This window comes from Triturus cristatus, chromosome 12 (assembly GCF_964204655.1).
Source record: "Triturus cristatus chromosome 12, aTriCri1.1, whole genome shotgun sequence".
Classification (NCBI taxonomy): Eukaryota; Metazoa; Chordata; class Amphibia; order Caudata; family Salamandridae; genus Triturus; species Triturus cristatus.
In genome coordinates this window covers 163,230,102-163,251,042 of record NC_140595.1, presented here as the reverse complement: position 1 = coordinate 163,251,042, position 20,941 = coordinate 163,230,102, and the positions used below count along the sequence as shown (strand labels likewise).

Below are 20,941 nucleotides of genomic sequence, written 5' to 3'. Positions count from 1 at the left end.
TTCAAGACGCCACAAATTTTTCATATTTAGGCACAACGGGATGACATATCCATTTTCTAAATCCAAGCACTCCATAATAATTTCCCTGTTTACCTGTGCCTCGCGGTTAGACAAAATGCTAATCCATAAGAAAAGTGGCACCAACTTGGCCAGGTCACTGATGCAAGAAAGTTTGTGTTCAGGATGAAATGCGAGCTCGAGGGCAGCAAGTACATTACCCGTCTACAGATACAGTACTAACACTTGTCATCAAACTACCGACATAGGATTCTGCCCCTAATTCCATATCTGTGTTGGTTTTCATTGAAACTCTGTCTTCTGGTACATGCTTTCAAATTCTATACAAATAGCAGACCATCAACACTTGGGTTAGGTTGCACAGAGTTAATATTTAATATATGTTATGGATTATGCGTAAGATCTAGTTGAAAATTATATTCTAAATATGTATTGTCCAGTGAGCATATTAAATCAGCAGACAAAATATATTTCAGGACAACGTTAAAAAGGATGAGAAACCAGGAACCGCGCATTCTGTTGTAGTGACTGGTCAGAGTACCCAATCGAAGAAGGAAGACCTAAAGGCAACAAAGAAACGTAAGTAGAAACAATATTTCTTTTTTTATACTTGCTCAACAGCACCAAAGCCATAAAAGAATGAAGCTGGACAAATGGCAGTCACTTGAACAACAAATGGATTCACAAACATGGAATCTTTAGTAGTGTTTAAAATTTGAACAGATAATATTGTGAGTAAAAAAGACTGTGGGGTTGTGCAAGTATGATAAAGGTTGAATGTAGTGTGCAGAAACCTGGAAGTGGAATTTGATGCAGTGTGTTAAGCTTAGAATTAACCAAGTTTCGTATTGAGTTGCTCTTGAAGAGAAAAATCAAATACATTTTCTCCTCAAGTCTTGTGGTGTTCTTGTGATGCAACAAACCACTAGTTCACTTTCTGTACAATATCACAAACATTCAGGAAAAGAGTAAGAGTTCTCAGACAAAGGTTTTTTTTCACATATTAACATGCTTGAAAATTCCCCAATGGTCTGGCTGGAAATCCGTGGTAGTCAAGCTTTGCACAACATTGTTTCAATCCATACAAGCAACATTGAAAACATCTATAGACTATGTGAGGGTTGATGAGACACAATGTTGAGTTGTAAATCTCAACTGGCAGAGATATCGAGTCACAAATATCGTGAGTGAGAAATATCGACTGCAAGAATATTGTGGTCAAGAATATTGCCTTAAGGTAAGTAATATCAATTTAAAAAATATAAATATATAGAAAGGCTTGGACATGTTCGAAGTGAACTGGCAGCGATATTGAGGCTTGAACGAATGAACCAACCAAGTTTTTAAAATGACAATGTTTTATGTAGATGCATTAAGTTTTTATATGCATAGGTCACCTCGGGGTTGTCAATTTAACTGGGTTTAATGCATCCATGTTGAATTCATGCCTATTTTAAGTATTTATTCATATATTTACATATTTATATGTTTATGAATACTTGAAAATGCGTCTTTGCACACATTGTGTCTCAATAGTGTCTCAATAGTGATGTATTATACAGTAACTTTGTGCTTGAGATGCTATAACGAGCCAAGTCTAAATACATTATTGATTTCTATGACTTTCATGCAATTCAGTCATGTGATCTTGCACTGTCACTTTAAATGGGTGAAAGCACTCCAATAGCGCATCATGTGATCAAGGCCACTTGCTGGCCGAAGCACGTAATGGCGGAGGTGCTGGGCGTTCTTTAAATAAAAAACAATAGCACCGAGCTTCTGGGTCTGCATTCGTCTTTATTCCACGTGAATTCTACGGGCGAAGCAAGGAGATATATATATATATATATATATTCACTGAAAAAAACATAGGTTTCAGGCCTGATATAGTTAGGAATTAGCATTTAAAAAACCTTAGAAATTCACTGAAAAATCAATAGGTTTTAGGGGTGTTATAGTTAGCTGGACATTTCACTCGAACAAAACCATTGAAATTCCTCCGATATAGTTAGTTGTACTAACTACATCTCGCGCGCCCGCAATCCACTGCTGATGATGTCACATATTACATCATTCATGACATGGTCAGTGACATCACTGATGACAGAGGAATATTTGCACGTTTCAAAAATGGACACTTAGAAAATTTTCTGCTGAAAACCACACAATAGATTCCTATGGAAGGAAATACAAGTTACTGGTAAGTACGCTTAGATTTACTTTTACACTAGTATAACCTTTCATCACTCACTGTAAAATACAGAGTGCCAGATTTAAAACCATTGACACACCAATACAAGTTTCTAAACACCCACTCAGTGATTCCTAGATCTATACACACATCTAATCACACATCTAATCACTTACCTATAGATTCACTCATTCATGCTGTCAATGATCAATAGAACACTATCAAATATACTTATACACCCATATGGACATTACACACCAGCACACATCCTAATCACTTATGAAGTCATCCTACTCACTTATGCAAAAAATGGATCATACTTATTTTTACTTAGCTATACACTTATAAAAACACCACTTTATCTATTCATATAGATAATAGCTCATACTTAGTGTGTTATAAAATCACTATTACAACTATACAGTTATCCATACAGTCACTCATACAATCACTGAGTCTTATGTATACTTATTTATATACAACAACTGACACATACACTGGCTTTTACTTTTCTAGTTTGTTGGACATGTACCATTGAGACATATATTTGCTCATCGCCACACCAATAAAGATATTCACTCACCCAAACAACTGTTATAACATGTAGTTTTAACTTCATATACCTACTGAATCAACTATTCACACATCTTTGAGCAGTCACACACCCCCACCGAACCACACACACATTCACTCTCCCATACAAATACTCAGTTAACTAATCAATAAATAATACAAATACTCAGTTAACTAATCAATAAATAATATAGACTTTCACGTAGCTAGTAACCAACTAGTGCAGCAGTTTACACAACAACTGACAAAGTGATACAGATATTCACACAGTTTAGTCACTATCCAATATATTTAGTGAGACACTATAAATTAGTCAAGTAAACAGTCAATCACACTGCTACTAAATCCTCCATCCAGATATTTATATTTATATATCCACTCATTCTTCAATGCAAATTGCTATATATGTAATACATATTTAAATAACGAACCAAACCACATTCACTGGATGATGTCATCAGTGATGTCATCAGTGATGTCATTTGAGATGTCATCAGTGATGTCACTGACCATGTCATGAATGATGTAATATGTGACATCATCAGCAGTGGATTGCGGGCGCGCGAGATGTAGTTAGTATAACTAACTATATCGGAGGAATTTCAATGGTTTTGTTCGAGTGAAATGTCCAGCTAACTATAACACCCCTAAAACCTATTGTTTTTTCAGTGAATTTCTAAGGTTTTTTAAATGCTAATTCCTAACTATATCAGGCCTGAAACCTATGGTTTTTTCATTGAATTTCAAAGGTTTTTTAAATGCTAATTCCTAACTATATCAGTCCCCAAACCTATGTTTTTTTCAGTGAATATATAAATATATATGCTCCACACTCGATTGGGATTGCCTCCAAATCAAAGGGCGCGTCGACGAAATAGACCTCCCAGTCACGGTCCAAATTAATTCACCACACTTTCGAAACAGAAAAGGTCGACGCCGTCTCTGTACGCAGAATAATTTTATTGCCAGCTGATAATGCTAGACGCATTTCGCCTGTCCTGCAGGCTTGTTCACTAGCAAGTCAATAAAGTTTTCTTTGCATTTTTAACTGTGTGTGTGAACCTGTCACGTGATAAACTACAGTTATAGAGTAAAAAGACAGACTGGTAGTTTAACACGAACATGCAGCGCATCCAAAATTTTACAATAATGCGGATTGTTTTTAACATTGTTTTCTAAATTCATGAAACTCCACTGCACAGATACAATATACAATTACAGCTTCAAATGCTGATTTGCATCGCTCGTGTCCTTTACAATAAATAAAACACTTTGCGCAAACCACGCTTAACTGGAATTCTGACCTTGGTGGTCTGACTTACAGCCTAAGCACAAAATTTACTGTGGTAATTCAGTTCTATCCACGCGGTAACATTTAATCAAGTATCTGATGGAATGGGTGAAATCCTTAAACATCAATCAGTAGAGTTACTGATAATATTACCATAACAATTCCCACAATTCTGCCCAAGTAGGCTAATCCAAATTCTTTTGGATCATAACTATTCTAAAAGCCTGCAAGCAAACATGTTCCACCTATACGGTACACTTCTTACATACTCAAACATCCGTCAAAAAAGTTCTCGTGTCGTAATGAAAAGTTAAAAACAACAGTTTCAGGAGGAACTTATAAGTGTGTGTGGAGGTCTTCTTCCATGTTAAGACCTTCTGGAATCTTGGTATTACATTTAATGATGTAACTATATATTCACTTAAAAAACCATAGGTTTCACACATGTTATAGTTAGGTGGATATTTCACTCGTAAAAAACCAATGAAATTCCCCAGTTATGGTTAGTTGAGATAACTATAACTCGCGCGCCAGCAATCCTCTGCTCATGACGTCACATATTACATCATTCATGACATGGTCAGTGGCATCACTCATTACATCACTGATGACATCATCCTTGTGATAGAGTGGCGGTCGCGCGAGTTATAGTTATCTCAACTAACTATAACGGGGGAATTTCATTGGTTTTTTACGAGTGAAATATCCACCTAACTATAACATGTGTGAAACCTATGGTTTTTTAAGTGAATTTGCAAGGTTTTTTAAATGCTAAGTTATGTATGATTTTTTGTATATATATATATATATATATATATATATGTGTATTTTTCAATAAACTACGTATTAAATTATTTAATTTTTTTATGGATTTTCACCGTGCGCGCACGGTGTGCGCACCCCCGCGATTTAAAAAAAAAAAATTGTAATGTTTTTTTCTGCCTTCGGGGTCCTTCAGGGACCCCCTGACCAAGGCTAGGGGGTCAGGAACTCTCTACCCTGCCCCCTTTTCACGTTCGCCACCTTCCTTTTCCACTCTTGCACTGAAAACAAACAAAATGGCGGACGACACTTCCTGATTTCGACCGATTCGAACGTTGACTGACATGTAACAACCAATCAGAATTACGCTCGTGCACGTTAGGGTGCTCACACGGTGCGCGCACGGTGCGCGGCTATAGATATGTATGTGCTTTTTAATGCAATTTTCTCTGGAACTACTGAACAGATTGACTCCATATATGCAAAAGGCACATCCCTGACCTGAGGACTACCTCTCTGCCAAATTTCAAGTAATTCTGTTCAGCAGTTCGGGCTGTACCTTCGACTAAAGGTCCTATGGGAAAATGCATGGGGAAAATGCGTTTTGGGACCCCCCTTTTTTCTCGGCCCCCGCGTGACGAATCCCCCCGAGACTTTCAGGGTAGGAGCTGAGCGGAGCGCCCCAGTAGTTTTGAAAATTTCACGAAGATTCGTCAACCGGCGCCAAAGTTATTCAAAACAGAATTTTGAGATTTCCTATGGAAACACGGTCCTAACTATAACTATCTACTGGCGACCGCCAGTAGATAATATAGATATCGATTTATAGATATATATATTTATAGAGAGAGAGAGAAAGATAGATTGATAGATAGATTTTTTTACAACAATATTTTTTATTCATTATTTTTGTACTTACCTGCTAAAGTGTAGTGAGTCGATATTTTTGTGGTCTATATTATTTCATCGATATTTTTTACATCAATGTTGTGTCAGTGAACCATGTGAGACTATTCACCCCATTATGTGACCAGAATGCTAGTAAATGAGGTTGATAGACACAGAACTCCCAGCAGAGGTTGAGCTGCTCAAGGTTTATATAGCAGTCAATGTGTCATCTTGGAATTCTTGGAGCATTGCCCCTCATCTTTTTTACTGTTTTGTATTCAACAATTGGTGTCCACCCTGCTCCTTATATGCATAAGGTAATCAGTGTGTGCCCCTTCTGTTCTGGTTGGCTCATCCATTTAGGTGTTTGTCATCTTCGGACACCCCTGCCAAGTCTATGGCTTCATTCAAGTCTTTATTTTGCGGTGAAGAAAAGTGTACCAAGATGATATTCACAAGACATGACTACTGTGTCTCCACCATTCTGGACATTCACCAGATGAAGGTCACATCTGTGAGAACTACTGCTCAAATACGTCAGTGAGAAGGAGGCGAGATTCCTACCCATCTTGAAGGTAATGTCACTTGGTGGAAATTCATCAAAATGTGCTCGTCCTGCTACGGCCAAATAGCTCAGGCTTGATATGTCTTATCCTTCTCAGAGACTTTTTTGACCTTGAACACGAAACCCACTGGGCCTGCTTCTATGGTGTGGTGAGACAGAGCTACGGTAAAGTCAAGACATCTAATATTTGGGTCATTTGTTAACATCCCCTGAGCCTATGACATCAAGAAAGCATCTTCAGCCATCAACAAAACCATCCAAGTCTACTTCAATTGTGACCACACAGGCAAGTCTTAGACAGTGAAGAAATCTTATAAGCTCTCTGACGTTTCATCTATGAAGCAACCTTCATCTATGACAAGATCCAATTTATCGATAAATTTACAGTTGACAACCACAAACAGTGTTCCTACCTTATTGTTAAGGCTTACTCAGATGATGACCACCTCAGTGAGCACCACTTAGTTGATGATCTCTGCATCTTTGTCTACAATAGCCCTGTCAATGGCATTCTGATGAAGGACACACCCATTTGACTACAATTTAGTCTGTGCCTTCTCAGTAGATGGCACCATTGCCTACAGTTGCGCCATAGAGAACTGGATTTCAAACAGTGCTTCAGAGTCTTTTGGCCTCTAGTGTTTCTTTAATGCTGACCATTCTCCTTACAAATTATGCCTGTGCTCTCCCCCCAGATCCTTCAAGATTCTGGTCACAAAGGTAAGTACCACATTGTTGCAGACAGTGAGGAGGAGATATCATCCATGATTCAGATGACTCACAGGATGACGACAACCAGCATAACGGAAGTCACCATGCAATTATCCCTCATTATTTAGACATTTACAGGATACGACCAAACAGTGCTTAATAGTTAAACAAAAATAAGTGCCAGGGCTCTCGCCAGGAGGCCACTGCAGCTTGCACCACACATTGCCCCTGTAATGCTGCCTTTGATAGTAAAAACACAACTACCAATCATCACATTCCTACAAGTGTGACACTTCGGACTATTTCATGCCCCCAAAGCTATAAGAATTGCTTGGGCGGTAGGTAATTGTAATTTTTTATGTATATTGAATTAATAATTACCTGTGTTGTGCCCAATTCTAAATTAGCCAAACACCACCACCTGTGGCAGACTGTCACATGCACTGGCGTTGACAATTAAATGCTGGTGCCCAGCACCGGAAACCATTGGCACAAATTAAGCACTGCCCCCAAAGTAGTTTTCACAGCCTCCAGTTCGGCAGTGTTTGCCCGAATTCCAGTTTCACATCGTCCTGCTTGAGTGCTAAGTACATTGGGCCAACAACAACCACCTGGCTTACAGCATGGCCCAGTGCTGTCATTATTCTCGTGAGACACCACACCAAATATGCCACAACACATCCCTGCTGGCTTAGCTACCTAAGAAACTCCTAGCAAATGAAGACTCCAAACCTTAAGGGAAAAGAAGCAGAACCAGACTATCTAAACACCAGTTCAGACAAAGGCCCTAGGGATAATCACTGGGAAGATGAAGTTGAGCCCAAACACAATTCAGTAGGAGGGATTCATATGGCCAGTAGTACTATTCTTCTGGCAATTCTTTTCCATACGACACCCAGACTCTATCTACACCGTTTCAATATATTGAATATTTTTGTAGAGTTCTATATAGCGCGAACTAGACCCGAGAAATCGGGTATCAGAGCGCTTTATATGAGTACCAGTTTCAATATATATGGACACATTCATTTTTTTTTTTTTTAGGCACGGGGAGATTAAGTCATTTGCCCAGAATCACAGGATGTTGAGCGTCGTTGCCGAGACTCGAACCCAGTTCCCCAGCTTCGAGGTCGACTGCTCTAGCCGTAAGGCTACATCCTCTCCCACAAAGATACAGAAGACTTTCTCAATAAAGAGTCAAGAGCTACTCTTCTTCAGCCAATAAGAACAAGGACCATGCTCCACGTACCTCACTCTTTGGAACACATGCTACATTTTCCTTCCATGTTTGCAAGGAGCAAGAGTCTGGACAACTAGATTGCCAAAGCCCTGTCCCCAGACAAACAAACCATGCAGTAAACACCCACCTAGATTGCTCCAAAGACTGGGACTCTTCCTAACCCAAGAAATCAATGCACAGCCTAGATCAACAGACTTGTTCCTCTGATATTGCATCTGTACAGTTATCCTCAGGGTCTAACCTTCATAAGAGAGAGGTGAATAACTAAAATCCTCAGCTCAGAACATAAGTGATTAAGAGCAGATCTCGGTGCACAAGTACAAAGCCATGCTGGGAACCATGCCTTCTTTCATGGCCCTTCATCAACGCCGTCTACTAATGAGCCTGATTCCGGTGCATCTGCATTTATACTGGAGATAGATTACTGGTCACTGGGATGACCAGTTCTCTGTATCTACCAAGACCGGACAGGTGGTAGTTTAGTTCCTAGCTGCTCCAAACTGAAAGTTTGCTTGTCTCAACATTCCATCTGATTGACAGACCATTCTGAAAGAATCAAAAACAGCCTCCACTACAGAAATATATAGCGTAAAATGGAAAATAGTGTGCATTTGGGCAATAGATCATAAGTTGGATCCTTAGCCATGCACCCATACCAGAGCCTGCCCTATTTTTTACATCTGGCAAAATCTGGTCAGAAATAGGCATCCATTTGGTTGCTGTTTCCGGTTGTCTCAAGATCATGTTTACTATGTGTCTATTCTCAACAAGACTAGTTAAGGAATTTATGAGATGCCTCTTTTGCACTTTTCCTCCTCTAGGAAAACAACCACCATTTGGTAGGCTTTAAATAAAAGTCATTACTGATTTCACTGAAAACATACAGAGGCCCCCAACCGGAGGCAAGCTTATTCTATCAAAGTGCTTGTAATTTCCCCTTCCCTCCAACTATGACACATTTCCCACCTCATATAATCTATTGTACATGACCAATCCCAGATAACATTAAAGACAGCAAGTTGTTATCTACAAATCTACAACTCACACAGCATTCACATACATTATGGACCCAAAGAGGACCATCTCACAACATGTATACACCTGGTAATGATAGCTATGGCAACATCATGGCTAACCCGTTCTGCCCTTGTAACATTATCGCTACCCTTCAGACACACTATTTAAGAGGGCATATACCACAATTTGTGCACCCATGAAAAGACCATTTACCAATCCTCTCTTCAATAGCACCTATGGAAGACAGTCATCGAGTTGGCATTACATGTACCAGTCCACACAGCCTCCATAGCTAAAATTTGAAAAATCAAAGCCCCTCCTACAGTGAACCCACGCTTTATGTCGAAGACGCCATCGTCCTTTCACCTGAATTAAAAGATCAGTCAACTGACTTCTTTCTGTGGCCTACCACTCTAGCTGAAAGAACCATACATTAGTTGGACATTAAACGTTGCATAGGGTTCTACATTGATAGAACAAAGTCGTTTAGAAATTCAGATTACCTCTTTGTTTCCTTTGGCAGTGCCACCAAAGGTTCTGGTTTGTCTCAGCAGGGCATAGTTCTCTGGATCTCAGCACGCATTGCTTTCCGCCACAGAAAATCTGAAAGACATCCCAGGGGGAATGTTTAAGTGCGTTCCACCAGAGTCATTGCAGAAACAATTTTGCTTTTAAAGGTTGCCGATTGCTGAGACGGCAAGAACACAAAATAGCAATCTACGCACATTTTTTATGAAGCATTACTACCTCTAAATATTCGGAAGTTGGCTACTACAATGCTTAGCGTAAATTATCAGTATATTTTAGGTGCAAATATATCGTCTCCTAACTTTATACACACTTCAACCTGCACATGGTTTTCTGTGAGGCTTGATCACATTTGTGTCCTTTGAGGTTAAATAGAGAAAATACTTTATATATAGGTGCAGAGTATTCTCTTTCCTGTGAGGTCTGCCATTTCACCTGTTCCTTTAACTAATTTGACAAGGCTTAATATTTGTATTGAAGAATTTTATGGTGGCTAATAATCCCTCCGCCGGGCCAGTTCTAGGATTTTTGGGGACCCGGGCCAAAAGGGAATGTGCAAGGCCCCTCTAAATTACTTACGTGACACCTTCAGGGCTCCTGAAGGTTCTGTGCAGACTCCTCCTGGGCTGCAGCTCCTCCTCTCAGCCACCTACAAGCACCTCTTTTACAGCTCCTATCGAACTGAAGGTGTGAGAATTGCTTGGGGGCTGAAAGTTAAAACCATGGGGCGCTTAAGTGCTGACAATGGGCGTCCCACAGTGTCTCTGAATGGGCAGCCAGGCAGGAGGCCTAATTGCAGGGCAAACCTGCAAAATGTGTCTCCTTGCATCTGGGACAAAAAGAAGTGTCACATTCCCCTAGGCATCCCCACACCATCCCCGAGAGGCACAGGGAAGGGGCCCCTCCCATGGACCCTAATTGCAAGTAGACACCTTTCTTTCAATTGGATCGATAGGGATACAAGAGGACCGGTGGTGTGGTGCGAGGCCCCATGCTGGTGAGCTGAGTGCAAGGTCCTGGGCTGCAGCCCACACTGCCCATGCCTAGAGCCGGCCCTGCCTTTCGTCTTGAGGAAGATCTCGCCAATTATGCATTGCAGCCAAAACATTGACGTACAAGCCACAGATTGTCTATGAAAGATTTATTGCTTTCAATCGTGATGCTTTGACAATGTGATTTATTGGTTTTTAATTGCATATAATAATTCACACTTCCTGCACTTGCCCGCTTCACCTTTGCACTCCTTTAAATATTTATATTGCCATCATTCAATATATTTAAGCAGAAATTAATACAATCATTTAATTCTTATCTGTTGCTTTTGCCATTGTTTTTCCGATTCCATTTGGACTCATAGTTACTCATAATTATTGGTGCTAAATATTTTTTCCTGAGGGAACATTGCTCTTTTTAGATTGTAGAATCATTATTCAAGCATGTGAATCTGTGAAAGATTCAATACTAGAAAAGGAAAAGTTACTTACTTGTAACTACAGGTCTCCAAATGTAATATCGTTCATCGATTCACATTTCAACCGCTCACCTCCTGGGTTATGAGGCTGTTTTTTAAGCATGGGCGGAAAAAACTCCTCTGTGCAACGCGAAGTTCTACGAGCCCACAGTGTATATTTATTAACAATTTCATGTTGTGGTAAACAACTTCAGAAACTCCTATTATAGCTGTAGTTCATAACATTGGACACTAGATGTCTCTGTTGGATCAAATACACACAATTTGATCTGTATAGGATTAAAGTTGGTGCCCACGAGAAGTGTAATCTTCTACAGTACACGCACATGATTTAATTATTAGAGTAACCTTCTGCTTATTCTGCAAATAGCGCCGAAATCGTAAAGCGCTACTCGCCAGTTTGTAAACCACTCTCTTTACTTGTGGTGTGATCAGGCAAAGTCAACAGGTCAAATGAAGGTCCCGTTTGAATTTGGGTATATTCATTTATTAATGGGTCCAGCTGCTCTAGTCTTTTTTCCCCTCAATATATTTAAATAAACACAGAGAAAATATTTCAGTTTACAAAAGAAATCTGCAAACTGCACTTTAATGAGGAGTCGGAATGCTCGCCGCCCTAGCTCATCGACCTCTGGAAGTCTGTGAAGCACAGTATTAGGATGAAACAGACTGACAGACATCGATCTGAGCGATGTTCCCCCTAAGTTTGGAGCAGACAGTGAGATAAATATGTGTGTCCAATGTCCATCAAACAAATGGCTCACCTTTCGTAGAACAATTAGCAGCCAGGGAGCACCAGCCCAGATGATCGGATGTGAGAGTGATTGCATTCTTACCTGTAGAGTACACTCACCATACCTGTAGAGTACACTCACCACCAGTCACTGGAAAGATCCACAAGGGGGTAGGTGTTATGTCTGCGAGTCGTGATCTTCTGCGACCTGGCCGAGGGTGATCGGGGATTGTTCAGGGACCGGGGGTACTGCAATAAAGACTCGGAGGCAGGAGTGCTGTACTTGTGGCTTTCGTGGTGGTACGCCCTAATGGCCTTACCACACGCGCCACCGTTTATTAGCCTAGGGTCACCTGACCCAACGTAGCGTGCCTGGCGTGCCTGTTGCGTCACAGGCACGACATAACATTCCTCCCCAACAAACAAAACATAAACAAATCACCATTGTGACGTTCAGCAGTCCAGGATAGTCTCTGTCAATTACTGATGCACATTATTCAACCATTATAGAACAAACTGGAATGTTCTTACGTGAAGTAGTCTCGCAACCTGCGAGTTGGCCCAGGGTTCCGGCGAAGTCGGTACTGGGAATTGCCACGCCACTCCTACTGGCTCTCCACGGCCCCAGCCTGCGAGTCGCCTCGACTATCAGTGGAACTGCAAGACTCCTCCACTGACGCATCAGCCACGGATCGTTCTGCCAGCATTGGGACTTGGTCAAAGGTGTCATTAGACCTTAGAACTGTTGGGGTGTCGGACCTTGAGTCTACATTCACATCGGTCACTCCAGGGGACGTGGGTGTGTCCTTCGGCATGTCGTCCGGGATCGCCGTTGAGGCTTGCTGGAATTTCTTGAAAAAAGATGCATTTCGTATTATGGTCTCTCTTCCTCTTCTCGCGATGATCCGGGTGCCCTTTACGTTGATAACAGTCCACGGGTTCTTTTCGTAGGGCAACCGAAACTTCCCACTGGTCACTCAATTTTTAAGTAACACCACGTCACCTCTTACGAACTCCACTGGCTGTGCCCGTCACCTTCGACTGATTTGGGTATGGGCCCTGGTGCGTTGCGCCTCCACTCGGACCTCATCCGGGGTCGCTGGACACCACTGTGGGTGGTGAGGAATGGAGTCAGTGATTACTCACCCTATGAGGAGATGTGCCGGGGCCACACCGGTGGTGGTATGGGGCGTCTGGCGATAGCTTCGTAGGAAGGTGAAGATTGCTAACTCCACTGATTGGTGTCTGTCATGAGCAATGCGTATCACCTTATTAAAAGTGCGCATGAACCTTTCTACCTCTCCATTCGCCCTGTGGACACCTCGGCGTGATTCGTCTGTGCTGTATACACAATGTTGTGAGATAGGCTGCTAACTCCTGCCCTTGGAAGGGAGGTCCGTTCTTAATTCCTGGATGAGGCCATGTGCCGCCATGATTTTTTCCAGTTTTGGAATGACCTCCGCGGCATTTGGGGAGACTATGATCTCGACCTCAGGGTACTTTGAGTGATCGTCAATGGCTATAAACATGTGCCTTCCATCCGGTAGGCTGCCGAAGTCCAGACTGACACATGACCAGGGCTTCTGGGGTCTCGGCTCTGCAATTATAGGAGCTGGGCAGGGAGCTTCTCCAGTTACCTGACACCACTGACAGGAGCAGACGGTAGCCTCCACAAATTCGTCCATGAGTGGGAACCATACCTTGGTCTGGAGCCGCAACTTGGTCTTGACCATGCCCTGGTGTCCTATGTGGGCTAGCTGGACCACTCCGGCCGTCAGAGCCGACTGTATCACTAGTCGGTGGCCCCTCATTAGGCATCCAGTGGAGTCCTCGGTGACCTCATCCCTAACACGGTTTAGACTGTCCATGATGCGCTGGGCCTCCACAGCGAGTATCTTCCACTCATCTTTCGCCCGATGCCAATTGCCTTGTCGCAGGGCTTTCTTGGCGCGTGGTAGGCAGTCATCCTTGCTCGTCTCCTCTTGCAAGTCTTCCATAGAAAGTGGGATGGGGCATGATTGGGCCGTAACACACCTGACATACTCTTCGGTATCGGCTGCATCCTCCTTTTCTTGATCGGTGGCCCCCTTGGGTGGCGTGACAAATAGTCTGCCGGGTTCTTGGATCCCGGTTGATACTCCATTCGGCAGTTATAGTTCTGTAACTGCAACATCCACTTTTCTATTCTGGGGGGGGTGGCTTGGTGGACATCCCGGAGAACAGGGCTACCAGAGGTTTCTGGTCGGTCGCCACAACAAAGGGTTTTCCGTACATGTAAAGGTGGAAATGACGGCACCCCCAGTGTATTGCAATGGCCTCATTCTCTATCTGGGAGTACAGTTGATCAGTGTCCGTGAGGGAACAGCTGGCGAAGGCCACTGGAGCCTAGTCTTCCTTGGGATGCCGCCGTTGGAGTAATACGGTCCCCAGCCTGGCCGGTCCAGTATCCACCGCAATCAGTGTCATCTTTCTGGGATCGAAGAATGCGAGTGTGCTCGCGTCCGAGAGAGCATCCTTGATGTCCCGAAAAGCCTTGGCTTGGTCTGCATCCCATTTCCAAGGGACGGAGTCTTTCGTGAGTTCCCTCAGGGGTTGGGTGAGTGTTCTGAGGTCTCAAATAAAGAGCCCACAATAGTTCACCATACCAAGGAAACTGCGGACCTCTGTGATATTGGTGGGGGCAAAGGCGTTCTTGGTGTTGCGGACTTTATCCGGGTCAGGATTGACTCCTTCCTCCAAGAATGTGTATCCAAAGAACTGTATCCTCCTTTTGAGAAACTCGCACTTCTCCCTGTGGAGGGTGAGTCCAGCATCACAACCTACGGAGCACCTGAGTCAGCCGTGAGTTATTTCAGTAATCGTCCTGGCATGGACCATGATGTCGTCGCTGACATTTATGACTCCTGGTATACCCGTAATCAGCTCCTGGATCACCTTTTGGAAGACTTCCGCCACGCTGGACACCCCGAAACTTAGGCGAGTGTACCTTCGGAGACCCACGTAAGTGGAAAAGGTGGTATATTGTGGGAAGCTTCATTTAGTACGAGCTGACGGTATCCAGACCTCAGGTCTAGTTTTAAGAACCAGCACACACTTGCCATTTCTCCAATCAGATCATCGATTGTGGACGCGATGTGTCTCTCTCTTTTAATGGCCGCGTTGGGCAGCCGCATGTCCACGCAGATCCTCACTGCTCCAGGTTGTTTAGGCTTTCGGCTGACTATGATTGGGGAGACCCATGGAGTGGGCCCCATCACCTTTTCAGTGATGCCTGCCATGTCTAATTTCTTTAGCTCCTCTTCCACTTGTGAGCGCAAGTGAAAAGCCATGCGCCGATGGCGCAAGGCTACTGGTTGCACAGTAGGGTCGATATGGAGATTCACTTCCTTGCCGTTGAACTCCCCAATCCCTTCGAATGTCATTGCAAATTCCTCCAGGATGTGTTGAACAGACTCCTGGTGTATGCCGAAGGCAAAGGCTACTACCCCCAGGTCTTCGGCAGCACGGCAACCCAATAGCATGCCTTGTTCATCTTCCGTGACATACACATTAGTGGTGATGAAGTGAGCGCCATGGGAGATGGGGGTCTTGAACCGGCCTCGTATCTCTAATGGTGTATCCTGGCTATAGGCAAAGACCGTAATGGAGGTGAGGTGTAGCACGGGGGGCAGAGTCCATCGTTTCATACAGTGCTGCAGCCATGATGTTGATCGTGGCACCTGTGTCCACCACCGCTGTGATGTCATGCGAGCCCACCTTGACGTGACATTGAGGCAGTCGTCGGGCTTTCCGAGTGGCAGTTCTGATCATGTGCACTTTGTGCACCACCCTCTCTTCTTCATCATCATCGTCCATGTCACTGGGCTCTCCACCACCTTCCTGGACTGCGTTCACTACTTGTCTGGGCTTTCGATATCGTTTCGACCTGCAGACCTTTTCGAAATGATTATACCGTCCACACCCTGAGCATTGCTTGCCCTTGGCCGGGCATTCCGCTGTTGTGTGGGGTGGTCCACCGCAGTATCCGCAGGTCTTCGCCTGTCCCGGAGATGCAGTTCCTGTTCTTCTTCCACCGCGGCGTTGGTTTCGTCGTGACGGCGTTTACCAGTTCCATCTTGACTGTGGCTTGGAGGGCAGCCTCCATGTGGGCTGCCCGGGCTTTCGACAGCTCCTTGGTGCGACCAAGCGTTAGTATGTCCACAAGATGTTTATCGGACTCCTCTAGGATCCTTTCGTGGAGTTTCGCTGACGCGCAACCTTGAATGATTTGCCCTCTTATCTCTTCCGCTTCGTGTCGGAATCCACATGTGGTTGCTAGGTTCTTAAGCCGGGCGTGGAATGTGTCAAGGGACCCCTCGGGAAGCTGGCACGCCTGCCAAAATATGAACCTTTCGTAGTCTTGGATAGCCATCGGTTCAAAGTATCCATTGAGAGCATTTATTAGTGTGTGGTGGGTCTTAGGCGTAGCTTTAGCAAGTGTCTTTGTTATGTTGTGAATGTCTTTGCCCCCTAGGTGCAGTAGCATGGCCCTCTTCTGGTCCTTATGGACCTTCGTAGCCTCAAAAAATATGAGTAGCCTTTCAACCCAGTCCTTCCATTTCGGCGCTAGGGCTGATGGTAAACCCTCTACCACGAAGGGTTCAATGGGGGGAATGGTGGACATGATGGTTCCTTGCTGCGGTTCCTGCTTGCGTGGTTCTGGCGCCTGGCGCTGTGGCACAATGAATCTCAATGGCGCAGTCATGCAGTGCTTTTCAGGCCTTGGGGAGATATCCCTTTGCTGCACTGGCTTGTGTTGGCTGGTTTGGGCAGGGGACAGGAACCTGTACGCTGTGTTAGGCTGCCTGTGTGTTGCCAGGGTTTAATGGGCTGCTTCCTCGTATCGTTTGCCCTGATTACTGGGTCTCCCAGAGCTACCGAATTCCTCCCAGGGTCAAAATGCAGTAGGGTGTGCTCATGGGGCACCGTGGCCACCAGAATCAGCAGGTGTGTGCACTCAGAGCCGGATGGACGCTCGTGACTTTCCCAGTGCGCGCCCCACCACCAATGCAGTCGCGCGCCCCCTCTGAGGCCTGTGCACGTGGCAGGGGACACGGCGCAGCATTGCGGCCACCACTCGCCGGGGGAAGCACTGAGAGCAGCACGTGCTGTCTGGCCTGCACAGCCGCTGCAGCGGGAGTCGAGTCCTCATTCCTGGGCAGGCAGCAGCTCACCAGGGTTGCAAATGCGCTGTGGCACGAGCGCCGCAGGTCCGGGCGACACCACTGCAGCCACCACGCAGTGCAGGGACGGGGCACATGAGGTACGCCCACCCTCGTCGCCAGCTGCTATGTCGGAGAGTCGTGATCTTCTGCGACCTCGCCGAGGGGGATCGGGGATTGTTCAGGGACCGGGGGCACTGCAATAAAGACTCGGAGGCAGGAGTGCTGTACTTGTGGCTCTCGTGATCGTACACCCTAATGGTCTTTCGCACACGCGTCACTGTTTATTAGTCTAGGGTCACCTGACCCAACGTAGCGTGCCTGGCGTGCCTGTTGCGTCACAGACACGACATAAAAGGAGGAATTTCTCTGCTTCCCTGGTGCTGACAAACTCCTGCACTGCATTCTTTCTTGGACCCAAGCTGTCTGCACACCATGGTCTGTAAGGGGCGAAGCGTTCCTTCAAAATGAGGCCTGATAGTGAAACACCTAGGCAAGCTACGTTCAAGCATATCGAAAAAGAGGCTTGAGAAGCAGGATTCAAATAATAAATGTGTCAGGATTCAGAACGAGGCTGCGTTTCAACACTCGTTCTGAATGCTGCCACATTTATTATTTGAATACTGCTTCGCAAGCTGCTTATGACAACTTGGAAGTCACTTGTCTAAGTGGTGTGTGTTCAGGGCCTGAGGTGGCGTGGTCCTAAACTCCAATATGCAGTGGCTTACGGAGTTTTTCTAGAATTCCACTCTCCAAGTGGAGTGCAGAGTGACAAAAGCTCAGTCAACTCTGCCGGTGCAACGGAGTTTACCACTCGCACTATTTTTTAGGTCTCGCATAGACAGCGCATGCGCTGTCGCAAGTCCTGTAGTAAACAGAATATGGAGGGTAATTTCTCTTGCCGCTTGCCATTAGTTAACTCTGGCATTGCTCTTCTTATCTGGCTTATCGTTGGCTGATGCTCTGATACGTCACTTCCATTTTTGTAGGAAGCAGCACAGACCAACTACAGTTTAATTACACTGCTGGCTGTTATCTTTTCATTTAGGGACAACTTATTTTTCTTTGATGCTTGCATTCCTAGAGGAAGTTTGCACACTGCGGCCGCTGGCACATCTGCCAGCTTCCTGCCCTCACCCGACGCCTTGCTCCACCGCACTCTATCCGGGACCGACGCTCCCGCGCTACTCAGGGACAGCTGCCGCTGCCTCATAGCCCCACCAGCGTTGCAGCTGCTGGCCATGGCGTGCTGTTCTAACTTGACCCACCATACTCCCACTGCCGGCTCCGGCATCCTGGGTGCCACTAACTGACCATCTGAAACTTGGAGCTCTCTTAGAAGCTGCACAAGCTGCATGCTTACTGAAGCACCAACATCAGCGCTGAACTTCGGGCAAGAAGCATACATGCCCTGCGAGCCGGAGGTTGAGTGCTAATCACAGTACAACGAACCCCAGAGCGAGTAGGAGCTGCGCCTGCCTGCCTCCCCTGCAGTCCATGCATGGCAGGCTCAGCTTTGTTGACAGCTGTTCTGGTCTTGTGTGGCGTAACGGATAGGGCGGCCAACTTTCACGCTAAGGAATGGGGTTCGTGTCTGGCGGGAGGCTCAAACATGCTGTCATTCTGTGTCCGTCTAGAATGCAACTGGTGCTCATTTAAATCACTGCTACCTTCAAGTGGAGTTTGCGCTATATAAAACCACAAAAAAATATTTGTGCAAGACTGTTTTTGGGGGGGGACTGCAAATTCAGTTTATTAATGCGCTTGTTCGTCCACTGGGAGCTGTGTATGTTGAGGCTCCCGCCGAAACTAAAGCCCGGTTTCCCAGCCTCAAAGAGGACTACTCCAGCTGTTACGCCACATCCTTTAACTTTGTCCACACTCTCCATACGAGTGTGTGCGTTTAAACTCTGTCTCCTCTTTTTTTATGTTTTATTTTGCACTTGAATATAGCGTGAACTCGACCTGAAGGTTTCGGAGTGCTTTACATGAGGAGCCAGTTGCGTTACAGATGGGCACATACATTTGTAGGTACGGAGAAAATAAGTGATTTGCCCATAATCAAAGGATGCGGTCCTGGCAAGACTCGTAACTGGTTTAAATAATAGGGTCTGTGCCGGGGGCGGGGACGGGAGGAAGGGGCTGCCGCTTCAGTCATGGCAAAAATACCATCTTTTACAAAAACGTTTTTGCGCTCTACAGTTAGTTTGCCCCTAGCTTGAATTTAGCGCAAATGTAAATTGGTTGATGGCTGCGCAAACTCGCTCGTAGTGGCAATTACTACTTGCGTCTTCACTTCAAAACATCATGACGTTCCTCTAATAAAGGTTGTTTCAATAAATATCCACTTTCTTATGCTTTGACACAGAACATGTTAACCTTGTTCTGGTAACATGTTGCAGTTTGAAAACATGCTGTGAAAATGCAATCTGTAGGAACCTGGGGTCACCAGGCCCTATAGGCGGTAACGTGGCGCGAGCCGGTCGGGCAACCAGAGGGCTATGTGTTAAGCAACCATACACCACACGCTTCCCATGGACTAGGGACACACACAATAAGGGACGCCACACCGTTGAAATTATGCAAATACTTCAAGTTTATCCAAGTAGGGCTGGTTAGATGCAGTTCAAGAGATAACAGTGTCATGCATGAGTTGTACTACAGACATTAAGCATATACAGGCCATACATGAGAGATGAATGCAGTTCCTAATCTAGACATGCGGTTCATGGGTATGGCTAGGCACGGGTGATTCTAGCGCTGCGCGCGTTAAGCAAGGTTTCTCTGAACGGGGCATCTAGCACAGAACAATACTCGTGAGGGGTGACACTGGATACTTCAACACGGAGCCTGTAGAACGAAGCGCTCCTTGTAATCAGTGACACGTACCCCTTTGAAGTAGAGCATGTAAACTAAGCGCTACTCGTAGTCACGGGCATGTGATACGTTCAGGCAAAACATATGAAGCAGTGCGCTTCTCGTAATCACAGGCATATAATACTTTCAGGCAAAACATATAAAGCAATGCGCTTCTCATAATCACGAGCATGTAATACTTTCAGGTAAAGCATATAAAGTAATGTGCTTCTCGTAATCACGGGCATGTAATACTTTCAGGCAAAATATATAAAGCAACGCTCTACTCTTAATCACTGGCATGTAATACTTTCAGGCAAAATATATAAAGCATCACGTTCATAGTCACTGGCTCCTGGGACGGTGAAACGGAGCAGGGGAAGTCAAGCGCCGCCCGTAATCCAGGCTAGTCAGTTTCTCTAGAGTGGAGCTTTCAGCGGAGAGCGCCACCAGACTCGAGGAGCAAGTCTCTGGGTGCCGGTGCAGTTCGTGAGGCACCGCGCTCAGTTACGCTGAAGTGGGCACACAGAAAGGATCCCTCGGCGGGGTCTCTCCGTCGCGCAGGCAAGGGGGGGGAACTCCCACGGAGGGGACGACCCGGGCCGGGTGCGGTAAGGTTCTCAGACCAGCAGGGGGCGCACCAAGGGGAATCCCGGCCTCCGGGCTTACCTCCGTCTCGGCGTCAGCAGGCGTCCGCCCTCACGACGATGGGGGAACTCGGCCCCGATCTTGCGCTTCTCCTCACACGGCTGCGACGGCAGCGGCGGGGCCCCGGGCTTCTCCTGGGCCTCGCGATACAGCAGGGCACTTCTCCAGGCCTCCAGGCCGCGGCGGTGAGTGCGCTGGCTTCGTCGTCGCAGGGGGGGGGGGCTCAAATTAAGGATGGGGGTGAAGTG

The 20,941-nt window shown here is 45.3% G+C and overlaps 1 protein-coding gene across 7 annotated transcripts in view; it reads left to right on the top strand.

Moving 5' to 3' along the window:
• The window catches only part of LRRC71 (leucine rich repeat containing 71), a 382,267-nt gene that overhangs the window by 288,928 nt on the left and 72,398 nt on the right, over positions 1 to 20,941 (top strand). For all 7 annotated transcript variants that reach the window (XM_085640082.1, XM_085640080.1, XM_085640079.1 and 4 more), the window contains one exon: positions 495 to 597. In XM_085640082.1, coding sequence (XP_085496208.1) covers positions 495 to 597 — 103 coding nt within the window. The remainder of the gene's footprint in view (positions 1 to 494; positions 598 to 20,941) is intronic.